Raw genomic sequence first — 17,101 nt, forward strand, 5'->3', positions numbered from 1 at the left:
GCAATACTTTCATTAAGACATTATTTATCCTGGACAGAATTATCTGAAATAAATTATACTGCAGAAGGAACTGGAAATGAAGAAATGGTAATAAATAAAGTCAAATGATCATGCTCTGAAGAGCAGAGCAGAAAGAAATAGTCAAGATATTAGAGAATAAGTCTGAGAATAAGTATTAAAACTTTATAAAAGTGTACGCTCCATGTGAATTATCATGTGGTATCATGAAGTCGAGGGTTTTTGTATAATCTTTCTAATTCTCCAAAATAAAAACCAACACATGAAGTAGTGATAAGTGTGATAAAGAAAGAGTAGTTTGCAAGGATAGAAATATATGGCTATATGGAAAAGTTGAAAGAATGCTATGAATATAAAATGGTTTTACATACACCTCTTTTCCTTTAGCTTATGTATTTAATTTCTTTGGTATATTATTTATTATCCTCTTTTTTGTACTCTACACAAGTTGCTTACTCCAAAAGAAAACTGTGTGATGTCTATGTGCATTTTAGAATAGGAATATTTCTTTGTCTTTTCTTTTTTTCCCTTTGCTTCTCCGTATATTCTTTTCATATAAACACAGCTACAGTAAAGTGTTCCATATATAAAACAATATTTTTATTGCCTTACATTTGTATTGCCTTATGTAGTTATGGAGCAGGATCTAAGAAGTGTGTCTACATATACAACCTTGTAGGGAGTATACTTTCTCAAATGGTATGCAGCTGCTGTCCATAAGTAACACATGTGTGAAATTTAGGATCCAGCAAATCTTTGACATCATAGGGAAATCTGGAATCCTCTTATTTGTTTATCAACTACTTCCTTCGAAGGAAAAGATGCCCCTGTTACTCTTGAATAGAATAATACTTAAAGCATGCCATGTGAGGCACAGTATGGTCGATCCAATTCTGATCCAAACTTGAAGAATGTAATTTAAGGACCTAGTACTTTATACTATTAATAAAGGACTGTCAAAGACTTACTCATCTGTTTTCTTTTTACAGCTGTAGGGAGATTTTTTTCAGCTGGTTGTGTCCCAGGTCTCAAAAATGTACCAAATATGTGCCGTGCTTGCAGTGGAAACTGTGACTGGAATGATCCTTTTGTTGGATATGCAGGAGCCTATCAGTAAGTGACACATGCTTTCCCCCAGAAGCCATGATAAACTTTTATCATGCTTCTATAACTACTTCCGAAATATATTTTATAAGGGAACATGCTCTCCAACTTTTTAAAATTCACATTCTATTCACATAGAATAAAATATTTTTTTTAATAGAATAAAAGACAATTTGAAAGAAAAGAAAAAGAGAAAGAAATAAGAAAGTACAGGAAATGAACAAGAAAGAAAAAAATTAAAGTTAAATATGTGAACGACTTCTGACCTTTATGTAAGAGATAATTACAATCTTCTTGTTCCACTTCCCTCTTAGATGATATGAACATCCCTTTAGCATTCATACACAGGTAATCCTCAATGTACGACCACAATTGAACCAAAAGTAAGCAATGGAAATTGTTCAGAGAATTTTGCCTCATTTTGCAACCCTTCTTGCCACAATTATTAAGTGAATTGCTGCAGTTAAGCCTGTAACATGTTTGTTAACTGGATCTGGCTTTTCCAATGACTTTGCTTGTCAGTAGGTCGCAAAAAGTGATGACATGAATCTGAGACACTGCAACTGTCATAACTACATGCCAGTTGCCAAGCATCTGAATTTGATCATGTGATCATGGGGATGCAGCAATGGTCATGTGAAAAACTGTCATAAGTCACTTTTCTCAGTGCTGTTGTAATTTCCAATGGTCACTAAACAAATGATTGTAATCAAGGACTACTCTCCCCCTCCAATGCTGAAAAATCTCCAGTTGCTCTTAGCTCCCATTGGGAACTGAATTCTGTGAGATTTGCACACAGACCAAAAGAACTGCTGAATTCACTGTGCTGCTATGCATAATGAACACAGAAATGTCCCTTAAGGGTAGAAGAATCAAAGCACTGTGAAGGACTTGTTTAATTAAGAAATTTTAAAAAAAACTATGGTTGAATAGCTCAGCCGGCTGGTCATCTTGTCACTCCTCCTATGATAGCTCCGCAGTGCTCGACCTCGCCACTCCTGGCTCAGCGCTTCCGGCAACCTCTGGACATTCCTCCATGTCCCCCGCACAATGCCTCTAGACCCAGCTCTTCCTCATCTGACCTAGCATCCAGACACTTGTCCAGGGAAGTGCCCAGGAAAGCCATTACAGCAACCTTCTCACAAACAAAGTCGATGGGGAAGCCAGAGTCACTTAACAACTATGTTACTAATTTAACAACTGCAGTAATTCACTTAACTCCTGTGACAGGAAAGGTTGTAAAATGGGGGAAAAACTCACTGTCTCACTTAGCAACAGAAATGTTCGCCTCAATTGTGGTCGTAAATTGAGGACTAATTGTAACAAAATTAGTTACAATTCAGTAGTTCATTTCTTATCTTATTTACCAAAGGTTTCAGGTTCTTCAACTAGGTACAGTTCTGGTTTTCACTGATGGCAAAACGTTTTGTCCAAGAGCCTAAAGAACTGCTGCCTGTCTGTTTGAACGATATTGGGCTAAAAATGGACAAATTGCTTAACCAGAGAGAAATGAGTTGTCTTGCCTTAATTGTTCTTCCATATCCTCACTATTCATTCCCTGTAAAAGTTCTCTATTCAGTTCATATGTATTTATTTTCTTGGTAAGAAACAATAATTAACCTATGGTATCTGCAGTGCTAGTTTGAGGATATGTGGTACCCCTTGGTCATATTGACTGATGGTGCTACCTCCCATCCATGTACAGATTTGTATTTTTAGAATTGCCTCTGTTTTTGGAATAAGAGTAGTATTGGTGCACCCTAAATTTTGGTGTCCCAAGCCAGTGCTTCATTGGCTTTGGATAGCCATATTCGGGCAGTTTGGGTAGGTTGTTTCTATTGAAAAAGCAGAAATGGTGGTGATAGCATCATACAATATGCAAGAAATATAATACTTAACCACCATCCCTTCCTAATATTTCACCTTTTTTTTTCATAAGGTGCCTGAAATCTGGAGCCGGAGATGTGGCTTTTGTGAATGAGGCAGTCGTATTAGGTATGAATCTGGGAAAATGCTAATTTGTAAATTAAAATACTAAAAACTGCTTAAGCCTATGATTATTTTTGCAGAGGCATTTCATTTTGTCAAATACTCATCTACACCAGTTTTCTAGTGGGGTTCCAGAGAAAGCTTGTACTTATGCTTACCTATTTTTGGAGATCTGTCAAATCTATACAAATAATAGCACTGTACATGCTTTTAAGCTAAGTGTACCAAGCACATTAAATGTGGAAATTTCCCAAACAACAGTCTTACAAGAATATGTAACAAGCTGGTTTCGAAACAGGAATTTCAAAACCTGTTTATGATATTGTATGATGCCCTGCAATTGAGAAAAAAAATGGTATTGCATTAAATATGCAAGGGGGACAGGGACCGTTCAAGTCACCTGTCCTAGGAGATTGATTGAACCTGGTGGAATTCCAGAGAGAGCTTGGAGGTTTCCTGATGGGCAGTTCAGCTGAGACCCTAGTTGCTGCCTGAAGTAGACAGTTGTCAAGGCTTGTACTGTACTTGAGGAAGTGGACAGGGCTCTCTGTGTTATCAATTCGGCCACCTGTTTACTAGATCTGGACTCCTTTTGGGTTTTGAAATCAGCAGATGGCTCCATGCTATAGTGTCAACCTTTTTGATGGATGGAGTAATGTCCCCAACCTTAATAGAGCTGGTGATGCACACCATCCTCGTAGGCCATCCTTGAACCCAACAGTCTTCAATAATTTTCAACTCGCTTTTAGTTCTCAGTTTCTGTGGAAGGTTATTGAGAAGATACTAGGTTTGCAGCTGAATCTTAGAGAAAACTGATTATCTAATCCTATTTCAGTCAGGTTTCAGACATGATTTAATACTGAAACTGTTTTGTTTACACTTGTAGATTATCTGCAGCAGAGCTAAGAGGGTGGTGATACATCATGCTTGTGCTCCTTGATCTTTCAATACTATCAATTATGGTATCCTAATGACTCCATTCTGTTGGTTGGAGATTGGGGCATTGCTTTTTGGTGGTTGTGTTCCTTTCTCCAGAGCCAGTTCCAATTAATTTTAGTTGAGGGTAGGGGGTGAGATTACTCCCTAGACTCTCCTGTGTTTGGTTTTGTAGGGTTCTATTCTCTCTGTCCTTCTTTTCAACATCAACGTGAAGCCACTTGGTGAGATCACCCACCAGTTTTGGTTTGGTATCATCAATATGCCAATAAGAGTCAATTATATATTTCAAATCTGATCAACCAAAGAAACCTACTGAATTTCTGTTCTGGTGCCTGAGGATTATGAAGGTTTTGACTCCTACCAAGACTGAGTGGATATGGCTGTTTGGCCACCCAGATCTGCAGATATTTTATCTCTGATCTTGCATGGAACTGCAATATCCTATTCAATGATGGTGCATAACGTGGGGGCCTTCCTGGATTCATAGTGATTGTTCAATGAGCAGGTCTCAGCTGAAACCTACAGAAAGGCCTTTGCCCAGATTTCTCTGGTGATATATTTTTTGTCTAATCAAAATTGTTAATTTAGCCAGGTCTGCATGTTCATCATCTCCACCAATTATTCTTCCCCTGTGCGTAGTGAAACCTTTCCACCTTTGATCACTGAAGTAATACCTCCACTTCTAAACTGCACTGATTTCCAGTTTGTTTCCAGATGTCATTTGGAAGGAGCTAATTGTTACCTATAAAGCCCTATCTGGCATAGGAAGTTACCTGAAGGATTCCCTCTCTTCCATAATTACTTGAGAGAGACCACCTGTCTCCTGATTCAATTTGGAAAGTTTGGTGCACTCTTTGTTTCTTCAGTTAAGCAATTCCATTTATCAGCATCCCAGAAACACACCTTCTCTGTTGCAGTTCCTGCCCTTTGGAATGAGGTGCCCCCATCCCTCCAGGATCTGAAAGGTCCTCACTCTATTTATATTTTAAAGGAGTTGGAGACTTGGCTCTTCACCCAGACTTTTCATGAGGATTTCTAAAATGTTGTTACTCTGGAATCCCTACTCTTGTTTTTGCTTTTTGTCTTTTCCATTGTCTTTGTTTTTCATCCTTAAAACAATTATTAATATTTTTAAAATAAATCAAGTGGCATACACGTTTAATAAACAACATCATGATGGAGCCTACTTTGTTTTCTTACATACATTCACTGTTGCCTTTTATTCTTCACAGCTGACAGTGCGGAAGAAAGAAGCAAGTATGAGTTACTTTGTGATGATGGCACCAGAAAGCCTATTGAAGAATATGAATCCTGTCACTGGGCTAGAGTGTCAGCTCATGCGGTGGTGACACGGCCTGACGGTGCGGCAGCTAAAATCTGGACACTCCTTTCCTATGCACTGGTATTTATCAAGTTTTTATTTTTTTTTATAAAACAGATTAAAAATAAATATCACAAACGTCTCAATTCAAATTTTAGGAGGTACCAAAAGAAGAAGAATGTATTAAAGCTACTAGTAGGAAAATGCTAACTTGAAAAGGGAACGCCACAAATAAAGCTGTTTTAATTGATTTGTATACTACAAAGTTCATTTTAAAAAGAACAAAGAAATATTCATTTACATTGCTCCTGACCTGGTCTTGTGAGACAGATAGAGAACATAAGTTCTTTTGGCTGACAGCACTGTGCCACTTGGGCAATGGTTCATAGTTTTCATATAATTGAAATTTTGCCTGACCCATTAGTAAAAATAGTAATGAGTTCATTGTGATAGTTTCATGAAGGACCTCATATTTTACGTGGCTACACGCAAAGAAATCAGCCAAATAGACAATGAGTTTAAATTTTCGTTCGTCATACTAAAGGCTAAAAATAACAATTTTGCCACTACCTTTTAAAGGGAAAGGCAATAAACTGCTGCCAAGTCAAAATTATGCTCAAATTCCCAAGCAGATTTACCCAAAGAAGTCTGAATGTTTTACAGGTTTCAGTTAAAGCACAGTGCATGGATTCCGTTTGCTTTTTGTAAATGAACTACATTGTGAGAAAATATGGAAGAGTTACAGGTGAAAGTTTTCATCATCTGAACTCCTCTCTCCCATAACATTTCATGAATAAGACAGTCATATTTGAACAATAATAGTATTGTGTGGAAGATTGTTCAGATAAATTGAAGGTAGTAAATAATTGAAACATTAAAGCTACCAAGAAAAGAAAAATTGGAAAATAAAATGGAGGAAAAAAAAAACTATTGATATTTTTTACTCCTGATAGTGTTTCCTGGTTTAAAAAGGTCTTTCCTTTATTCTATAAACCATTTGAATGAAGACAATTGGAACAGAACTACAGTATATGCAAGGAAAGAGGAGTAGGTGGCTCACAGAATATTTTGGTTAAGACAAAGCCAAAATTGCTACTATTATCTTTCCTGTTTCAAATTTCAGGCTCTAGTTTAGAAAAAAAAAACGTTCTGAATTTAATTCTGAGTTTGTTTATACTGCAGTAGTCTTCTCCCAAACTTCCTATCTGCAACATAGCTCCTGAATTTTTCATGCAGTTTCATTATTCAAGATTCTTTGTTCTTCCTAATTTCTCTCTGTTCTCTCAAAGGGTGGGGGAGGCCTTGCTCACAGTCACTCATGCCCTTGTGATCCCCAGTAATGGACTATTGTAATGCACTTTATGTGGGGCTGACCTTGAAGAGTATTTGAAAGCTTTAACTGGTGCAAAATATGGCGATGAATACAATTAGTGGTACCAGTTACTTGGCACATGTAACACCAGTGCTCCATAAACTGCATTGGCATCTGATACATTTTTGGGTGAAAATCAAAGTGCTGGTTATCAATTTAAAACCCTTTGTGACTTTGGACTGAGCTATATGCAGGATCATCTTTCCCCAATTGTCTCTGTCAGTCCTATATGATTTGGCAGAAAGAGCACGCTTCGAGTGCTATCAGATAGGAAGTGTTGCCTGGCACCTGTCCTTTGGAGCATCATCACCTCTGAGATTAGATTGACCTGTTGATCTTTTTTGAGGTCTTGAAAACTTGGCTTTGTGCTTGAGCCTGGGGCCCTGAGTGTGAATTAAAGCCCATCTCCCGGTTTTATGGATGAAGTTGGATCATGCCCAACTGCTATGGGTTTTTAATTTTGTTTTTATATTATGTATTCTGTGTTTTCGTTTTATTGCAAATCATGTAAAAGTGAGATGGGCAGCTGTACAAATTGGATAAATAAAATAAATATTCCACTAATTTTCATATCCCATCTCATCTCATTCTTCTTTCATTCATTTTTCTCTTATTTTAGGAACAGATGAAGCAAAAGCAACCAAGATGCCAACTTTTTAAATCTTCTCAAGACTCTGGCAAAGATCTCCTGTTTAAGGATAGCGCAGTTGGTCTCATTCAAGTGCCTGAACGAGCAGATGCTGAACTTTACCTAGGTCCTAAGTACTGTGCTGCAATTCAGAATCTCAAAAGAGGTAAACAGGGCAGGACCTGTTATGCATTATGAAGTCACAGTGATGAATAGCAAGCATTGAAAATGAGGCATTAGAAAACTGTTAAAAATAATAATTGGTTTACTTGCTACCAGCAATAGAAGCTTAATTGCAGTTCAGTCTGTTGACTGCTTCTAAAATCTCTGTGATGGGAAAAAAGGTCAAACTTTTGTCAAAGTAGAAACTTTTATGCTTTGGCTACACCCATGTTATAACAGGATTAGTTCCAACTTGTTTGTGACTAAGACTCATGTTTTACTCTGTTTGGCTAGCTGAGCACTGAAGTAATGAAAAGGGTAATAATAGCAAACCATAAGCAATAGGATGTGGGAGCAAAAGCCAGTGTAGATGTTCTGACCCACCTCCCCAAACACGACAAACCCTCTGAAGTTAAAGATTCCTTTATTAGGAGTGCCGGCAGCCCTGGCAAAAAGTTTCCCTCTCAATGCAGTCCGTCCGTCTGTGGCGAGTTGATGTGGTGAATTGGCTGCAGCAACTTGCTCCATTCCACCTTCTTTGAGTCTAGAATATAAAGATGGTACACTGAAGCTTACGGTGGACATCGGTGGTCTCTGTTTACCAGCAATTTCAGCAGTTTGCAATATTCTGAGGGATCTGACTACTTGGTTAACCGAGGTATTTCTTGTCCTTTAGAGAGATCTGATCCAAATCCTGATACCACCAAAAGAATTGTGTGGTGTGCAGTGGGCAAGGCTGAGCAGAAAAAATGTGATATATGGAGTGCACAGAGCAATGGTGCTGTTGAATGTGCTGTTGCAGAAACTACAGAAGATTGCCTTATCAAGATCATAGTAAGTGTTTAAAGTTTCCACATACTTTTTCACTTGAAAATAGTGACCGAGTCCAGGCACTTTAGTTGAAAAAATATTTTAAAAAATCAGGATACTAGGTGCCATCCATAAAAAAGACACTAGTAAAATAAACAAGAAGTTTGTGATTTTGCTGGTACATGTTAATTGGATACATCCAAGGAATCCCATGTTATGAGTCTTTCATATTGGGCAAGTGGCCACTGCAACAATGCACTGAGTGCGTAGTGTGGGGCTTCCCATCCCTATTTTTCTAAACTGGGAATGATTGAAATCGTTAAAGAGTACCAGTGTGAGGACAGCTGATACTTCTGTTCATGATTTACCTCTGCACTTATTGTGATGTCTTTACCCTAAATACCAGTGCCATTTTACCCCAGGGAACATACTCAGTGGTCTCTTTGACTTTTATTTCCTCCATTTGGAGCATCTCTCCATTATTTTTCTCCCCTTATTTTATTTTTACTGGAATTGTAACCTGTCCTCTTTGTATTTTATTTCTTCAGTGATATCAGTTGGTCCCTAAGATATTTAAATCCCAAAGTGAACATAAGATATCCTTTCATAGCATGAGACAGTACATCCCTTTATTGTTATTCAGTTAGGTCAATATTATTGGTATTATTTCTTCCACTATGTTGTGTTTGGAAATTTAGGAATTTCTGTAGCTTGAGTTCTATGGACTAGATCCTGAAAATGTTGGATTTACCTTGAGTCTTCTGTCATAATCTCTCTCTACTCTTTTGGAGAAAAATGTAAGGGGACTGCTATAGTTCTACAAACCCGAAACCCCAACAGCAGGAAACAAGAAGATGAGGATTCATTTTTTTATTCTCCTAGTTTTAAAAATATAGAAATTGCAATAGGCAGAGCTGAGTGCACACTTGCTTAATACTGCACTGTCAGATACACCTTCTGATAAGATACTTGTTTCCCTGCCCGTGATTTTCAGTTTTGTTCCGTCTGTGGTCAATCACCTCTCTGTTCCATAGAGTGTGCTCAGACAAAATTGGTTATTCAAAATATTGGTGGAATTCCCCATACCCCAATGTAAACCTGGGGATCCTTGCTGAGCTTGAATGATTCATTTTAACCATGTAAAGACACATATTAGGAAATGTGTTTGCTGATAGAAAATACATTGGTCTTTGCAGAAAAGAGAAGCTGATGCCATGACCTTGGATGGGGGGCATATCTACACTGCAGGAAAATGTGGCCTTGTCCCAGTATTGACAGAAATCCCTCGTAAGTATGAACTCCGTAGATCAGTAGCTGTTGTAAGTACATAAGAAGTGACCTGCTATATAGGACTCTGGCTCATTTATTCCAGTAGATCAGGGTGTCAAATTTGATTTCATTGAGGGCCGCATCAGGATTGTGTTTGACCTCGGAGGGCTGGGGTGGACGTGGCCAGGGTGGGCATGGCCAGCTCAACATCACACATGTCGGGGGTGCCTGTGATGGCCCAAGCACTCTACCAGCGAAAACAGGCTCCCAAGCGCTGTTTTCGGCTGCGACAGCTTTATGCAATCCTCTGCCAATGAAAACTGAGCCCTCCCAAGCTCCATTTTTGCTTGCAGAGGCACTGGAGATCAGTCCTTTGCTGTTTCCAGGGTGCCCCCACAGGCCAGATCTAAGCACTCCATGGGCTAGATCCTGTCCCCAAGCCTTGAGTTTGACACCCCTGCAGTAGATTGTCTCCTAGCGGTCATACAACTGCATAACAGAGTCTCCTAGCAGATAGTCTTCAGAAATAATCTCACTGTCATCAAAAGTATATCCACAATTATGTAAATGAAAATGACTTCTAGCCCTGTGCTTTAGATTAAGAAAAACATAAGTGTTCTGGCAACTGATCTGAAGGGAGAAAAATCTGTTTTAAGTCACCTCATTCCTCACTACTCTACTTGGATCATAGCTGAAGCAAGATTTTTCCTCCTTTTCATTATCATGCTCACCAAGTGGTCTAATACTTTTATCTCATTCCCGAAGAGCGATATGCATGGCCCATTGCAAAATTGTAAGAGGGTGGATAGAAATTGAGTCCATCTTTGTGTTCACCAGTGTCATCAGTCCTGGATCATACATATTATGTCTTGAGTTCAGTTATCTTGCACTCCATAATGGTGTCCTTTATTTTGCCACTATGCTTGACATTATCTGTTTTTAGGTCTATGTGTACAAGACATCTTCCCTGTAGTCCAAAGGTAGATGAAAATTGAACGTGCTTGAGCTTGAAGTGAGATCTCTATATCCTATTTTTATTTTTATTTCTTCCAGGTGAAGAGTCTGCTGCCTGTGTCGATCCTACAAAAGGTGTAACAGGTAGGTAATTATGGTGAACATATTACCACTTAAGAGATCTGCAAGCATCTAAACTTTTGTCAATTTATATAAGTATATAAGTATAATCTTTATTGTCATTGTACTTAAATACAACGAAATTGGTTAAAACTTGGTCAAATCATTCTGTACCTATCTTCCTAATCCGTTGAAGAAAATTCCTCTTTTTGCACAAAATACAGATAGTCCTCATCTTATGACCACACCTGAGCCCAAAACTTCTGTTGCTGAGACAGTTGTTAAGTGATTTTTGCCCCATTTTATGACCTTTCCTGCTGCAGTTGTTAAGTGAATCACTGCAGTTGTTAAATTAGTAAAATGGTTGTTAAATGAATCTGGCTTCCCCATTGACTTTGCTTGTCAGAAGGTCGCAAAAGGGGATCACGTGTTCTAAGGACACTGCAACTGTCATAAACATGAGTCAGTTTCCAAGCATCTAAATTTTGATCTTGTGACAATGGAGATGCCGCAACGATCATAAGTATGAAATACGGCCATATCCCACTTTTTTCAGTGCCATTGTAACTTTGAATGGTGACTAAATGAATCCTATACTTAGGATTCATATATGCAAGTGAACTCTTTTCTCTTTAAATGTTTGCAAAATGTGAAGGAGTCACTGGACCATGCCTCCCTTCTGTTGAATTGTCAGTGGAGAAATGCTGAGTCTACTTCTTATTTTCCAGCTAAAGGTTACATTGCTGTAGCTGTTGCTAAGAGTCGTGACACTGACATCAACTGGACGAATCTGAAAGGAAAGGCCTCCTGTCATACTGGTGTTGGTAGAACTGCTGGCTGGAATATTCCCATGGGCCTCCTTAACGATCAATATAATCTTAGTTGTAACTTTGGTGAGTGGCTTTGGTTGCTTATGCTTTTTATACTATTACCTCAGCCATCTTATAAAACAGTGTTTCTGAACCGTGCTGCCTGAGGAATTCTGGAATGGAAGTCCACACATCATAAAGCTGCTAAAATTCAGAAACACTGCTGTAAAGAAACAGGTGCTTCTAGGACAACAGCTTCTGTAGTTCCAAAGGGTTTCCAAAGGATTATGCATTAATTATGTCGTCGTCCCCCCTCCCCATAAGTATTTTGCATGGAAAAAGAAGAAAGAAAAAAGTGATTGGCTATAAATGGAAACTATTTATAGTTGTTATGTTTCAGAGACTATCACTACTTTTTTCTTCTTCAGTCTTTTTTTTTAAAATAAAGCAGCATAAACATTAGGGGCATCAAATTGTTTGATCTAAAATGTCTCAAGCACATTTTCGGAGAAAAGTCTTACTTTTGAGCTTCAGACTCTCCCCAAAGTACTCAAAACAGGACATTTTGCACTATAGATTTAGTGAACCTTTATTAAAAACTCACACTGTTTTTAAATGAGACATTGTGCACGCCCTGCCTCTAGTTAAAATGCTTCTTAAGATATGTATATGTCAGTCCTTAAAATAGCATTCTGCTAAGATAATACAGAAATGCAAAGGAATTTTGCAACGTTAGATTATTCCATTGAAATTTATGGAATAAATGGAATACCAGAAAGCGAATGAACATTATGAAAGCTATTAATAACTCAATTTTTCAATTTTTATTTATCTTATCACCTCTGCAACTGATCCTCTTTATTGGAGCTGATCATTCTTTGAAAATGATTTGTATCAAGTACCAGCACAGTTTTTTCCGTTTAATCTAATATGACTGAGAACAAATTCTGTGTGTTCATATCAGTTCATCTTGAGAAACTCTGCTGTTGGTATTTCCTTAATTTATAATGTGATAGTCAGTTACATATTTTGAAAAGACAGAATTCTAAAGTTGACATTTTTAAGCTGGCCATGCTTCCCAATAATAATATTTTTGGATTTGGGTCCAGGTTTTGTAGATCTAGCTGTCAATATTTAGCTTTATTATAACTACAGGATGGTTAGATTTAGATCCCCCCAATCTGATGCACTTATCATGCTTTCTGGGGACTATGCAAACTGAAATCCAACACATCAGATAGACAACCAATTGGAGTACGTTATTTTATAAGAATATAAACCAAAGTATTAAAATGTTTCTTCTCTGATCCCATGCTAGATAAATTCTTCCATGAAAGCTGTGCGCCAGGTGCCCCACTTGAGTCTTCATTGTGCAGACTGTGCAAAGGCAGCGGTGGTGAAGGTGGCCTGTCTCAGAAATACAAATGTAAACCTAACAGCAATGAAATATACTATGGATATTTAGGTGCTCTTCGGTAGGTTGCTGTTCCTTGGAACATGATAGATAAATGAGAAGACACTTGTTGATCATTCCTCATTTTCCACCTCCAGTTCAGGTTTCCTTCCTGTAGATGTTAGCCTATAATAAAATTCATGTGTTGTATGTCTTCTTAGGCTCTAGAAATAGTGCAGAGAAGAGCAACAAAGATGATTAGGGGACTGGAGGCTAAAACATATAAAGAACAGTTTCTGGAATTGGGTATTTCCAAGGACTAGAGGTGACATGATAGCAGTGTTCCAGTATCTAAAGGGTTGCCACAAAGAAGAGGGGGGTCAACCTATTCTCCAAATCACCTGAAGGCAGGACAAGAAGCAATGAATGGAAACTAATCAAGGAAAGAAACTAATCAACCAACCTAGAATTAAGGAGAAAGTCCCTGACAGTTAGAACAATTAATCAGGGGAACAACTTGCCTCCAGAAGTTGTGAACGCTCCAATACTGGAAGTTTTTAAGAAGATATTGGACAAGCATTGGTCTGAAATGAGATAGGATTTACTGTCTGAGCAGGGGAAGACCTCTAAGGTTGCTTCCAACTCTGTTATTCTGTGATTCTCTTATATATTTGTGGGAATTAAAAATCCCCACGTATCATCTATCTAAGCAACCACGATAGTAAATGCAAATGAGTAAACTGTCAGAACAAATAGCTTCAGATGGCTCAGACAAGTCCACATACTGGAGGGGAAGAAAATGTAACATTTGACTGTGAGGTGATCTAAGAAAAGCTTATCTAGAGGTTTCAGAATCACCAAAGCATTTCCTCCATCTTTCCATGGGAAATCTTATAGGGCATCAATTTTAAACAATACTGAACATTGCCTTGATTTTTCACTCTACCACCCAATTTAAAAAATATTCCTTATTTTATTTTATTGTATTATTATGGGGAAATCAAACTGCTAAAACAATAATTGGTCTGAAATGGTATATTATTTTAAATAATGCCTAGGGCTGAGAATCCTGGGAAGATAAAAGATTTTGCAGTGTACTTTCGAAGCAAGTTTCTGTTTACTGGAATCTTCCTTTAAATTTGATTGTGATCAGTCAGTGGAGGCTCTGCACAGGATCATCTCTCTCTCTCTCTCTCTCTCTCTCTCTCTCTCTCTCTCTCTCACACACACACACACACACACACACACACACACACTCACACACACACAAACACACACACATACACCAAAGCCTTGATACTGAACTAGATTGGAAGTCCTCTTTAGATGCAGTTACTACCCCACCTAGTGGTATAATGATCACTATTCCACAATATAAGCATATTATTCTGTCTTCATATGTAGCTGTTAAAAGATTTTATGTTTTATATTAACATGTAAAAAGTAATTCCAATCAAATTAATGTACTATAATAAAGAGGGCAGAACCTTTTCAATTCACATCTATTTATAATTCTTCTTAATCCCAAATTAAGCAGAGCAGGACTATTTGTTTTTAATTATTTTTGAATAATTTTTCAGATGACAAACCTATGCAAGGCAAGGAGTGAAATATGCTACTTACTCTTTTCTTTGTTTGTATTTTCCAGATGCTTGACTGAAGCAGGACAGGTAGCTTTTGTTAAACATACCACCATCACTGAGGCCACAGAAGGTATGGAATCATACAAATAAATATATAACTGTTGATCATCTTATTTATGATAGTTGAGGAATAGTACACTGATGAAGATTATCAGGCATAATCAAAAGAATGGTAATAATAACAACAACATATATTTTAAGAAGATATTTGGTTGATACCTAAGACGCTGGCAGCAACCCGTATCAACCATTAGCACCAGTCAATGGTATTTGTGACACATTTTTAAATGTCCAGTTGACTGAGTTTCATGTTTAATGAATAAAGTATATAACAAAAATAATAATAATAGTTGTAATATAATGATAATGTTTATAAGATAAATTAACTGTGATCCAAAATCACGTTGCATTAGAAAGCATCATCCAGTAGAATAAGAAGTACTGGAAAACTCATTTTGTGCTGGAGTTGTACCAGACAAAGTTGAATGCACCTATTCAAGTCAAGATGCAGAATACTAAGGTTGGCCAAGTAATTCTGGGACATTCAGGCAGAAAATCCAAGCGTCTGTGTTTTTGGAAACCTCAGAGCGGCACAGAAAAAAGAAAGACCTTGCATTGCTACATGCCTCAACTACTTTGTCTCCCCTCAGATTTTCAGTTTGAAGGATCAGATTAATTTTTATAAGTTCATGGAAAAGAAAATAGTACAGGTAGCCTTTGCTTAGTAACCACATGTTCAGCAACTGTTTGGTGATGAGGGAGGTTCAAATATTAGCCTCAAAGTCCTCACAGTCATGTTGTCATAACTCAGGTGCTTGGCAAACTGCTCACGCATATAACAGTTAAAAGTGCTCATAGGCACCTGATCACTATTTGTGACTTTCCCTGCTGGCTTCCCACAAAGAGAAGTCAATGCAGAAGCTTGCAAGAAGTCACTAGTCACTCCTGCAGTTGCTCTCACTCTGCCATTCTTTTCTTCTAAGGAACTCCTGGTGTTCCCCAGAACCATGGGGATCTCTATTCCATAATATGTGTTTTCCCACCTGCTCTTTGTAGTGTGCATCTGCCCATACCACCCACCTGCATTCCATGGTGCCTGCTAACCCACCAGAACTTTGTAACATCTTCCACCCTGCTCAGACTCCATAGGGCATGTCCATAGCACTTGCCATTGCCCCATCTGCATTCTGCAGCATGCATCCACCACTCTGCCAGCACTCTGTAGCACCTACCCATCCATTTGCCTGCATACTAGAGTTCTTGCCTGCATATATGTGTGTGTGTGTGTGTGTGTGTGTATTGTTATTTCCATGTATGATATGCCATATGATAAATAAATAATAAATAAATATGAACATGCTGACAAAATGTTATGTATACACACCACTCCAAAGAACTTTAAAACTACTACATTGTCATATAGACTGTATTGCCAGTGGGATATGAAATGGCACGGGGAGCAGCTCCTATAGGCAAAGTCCTATCTCCCCTTTCCATGGACTAATAAGGGCTAATAAGGCAAGCATATGCACAGTGATTCAGGGAGTCCTTATTCTTGTTAATAATTTTAATCATTTTTTTAAATAGGAGAGAACAGACCTGCTTGGGCAAGTGGTTTAACTCCTGCCGATTTTGTTCTTCTGAACCAAAATGGTGAACGTTGTCGTTATGATGAGTATAAAAGATGTGGTTTGGCCCAAGTTTGTAATCATGGAGTGGTGACAAGTCCTGAACGAGCAGAAGTGGTTAAAAAGGTGGTACTTGAGCAACAGGTAAGCTCTGAATTGAGCCTGTTATGTTTAATAGTAAAGTTACAGCATATAACATATATACACATTGGAGATGTGCATCAGCTCTGATAGACAGAACAGGCCAACTCACCGTAGCCAATTCGCCATGGCCAAGTCGTTGCGGGATAACTTGCCATGGGACAATTCAACAATTCAACTTAGTTATTTTAAAAAAATTTAAAAAATGATTTCAATTTTCATTTTGTCCCTCCTTTTGCATTCTTAACTTAATTATTCTAGTCCACCATTTTTTGATATCAGTATAACTCTTGTCTCATGGTGAGTTGGCCCTGTAGTGAGTTGGCTGTGATGAGTTGGCTGCGAGAAGCATCTATTAGTATAATATTCCAATAATAACATCCTTCAGAAATGACAGACACAAATAAAAAGAAAAAAATAGTACCAAATACAAGAAATGTTATGCATTTACCGGAAACTACTGTATGTATTAAATATTATGATAACTACTAAAATCCTGCTTTTGTTGATTTTTACAGGAACTATTTGGAAGCCATGGAACTAAGAAAGATGTCTTCTCATTGTTCCAATCTGAAGCCAAAGATAGCTTGTTCAAAGATGGCACAGAATGCTTAGCTGTTCCAAATGAAGTTACCTTTGAGCAATATCTTGGGCAGAACTATCTGCAGTCTCTTGAAGGACTCGCTAAATGTTCACCTTCAGGTAACAATCTTAGATTAAGATGAATGGCATTCATCCATTTCAGTAGTAGAAATTTTATTTCAAGCTGGTTATAAATGTAACTCTGACAGAATGTAAAAT

General features: G+C 37.9%; 1 protein-coding gene across 1 annotated transcript in view; it reads left to right on the plus strand.

The window, feature by feature from the left end:
* Positions 1–17,101, plus strand: part of TF (transferrin) — a 28,037-nt gene that overhangs the window by 8,852 nt on the left and 2,084 nt on the right. Inside the window, exons 5-16 of the mRNA XM_081954261.1 lie at positions 1,008–1,131; positions 3,062–3,117; positions 5,283–5,452; positions 7,363–7,537; positions 8,210–8,367; positions 9,540–9,630; positions 10,666–10,710; positions 11,415–11,579; positions 12,814–12,970; positions 14,537–14,601; positions 16,119–16,303; positions 16,819–17,002. Of these exons, the coding sequence (XP_081810387.1) occupies positions 1,008–1,131; positions 3,062–3,117; positions 5,283–5,452; positions 7,363–7,537; positions 8,210–8,367; positions 9,540–9,630; positions 10,666–10,710; positions 11,415–11,579; positions 12,814–12,970; positions 14,537–14,601; positions 16,119–16,303; positions 16,819–17,002 (1,575 nt within the window). The remainder of the gene's footprint in view (positions 1–1,007; positions 1,132–3,061; positions 3,118–5,282; positions 5,453–7,362; positions 7,538–8,209; positions 8,368–9,539; positions 9,631–10,665; positions 10,711–11,414; positions 11,580–12,813; positions 12,971–14,536; positions 14,602–16,118; positions 16,304–16,818; positions 17,003–17,101) is intronic.

This window comes from Natrix helvetica (assembly GCF_964273705.1).
Source record: "Natrix helvetica genome assembly, chromosome: 5".
Classification (NCBI taxonomy): Eukaryota; Metazoa; Chordata; class Lepidosauria; order Squamata; family Natricidae; genus Natrix; species Natrix helvetica.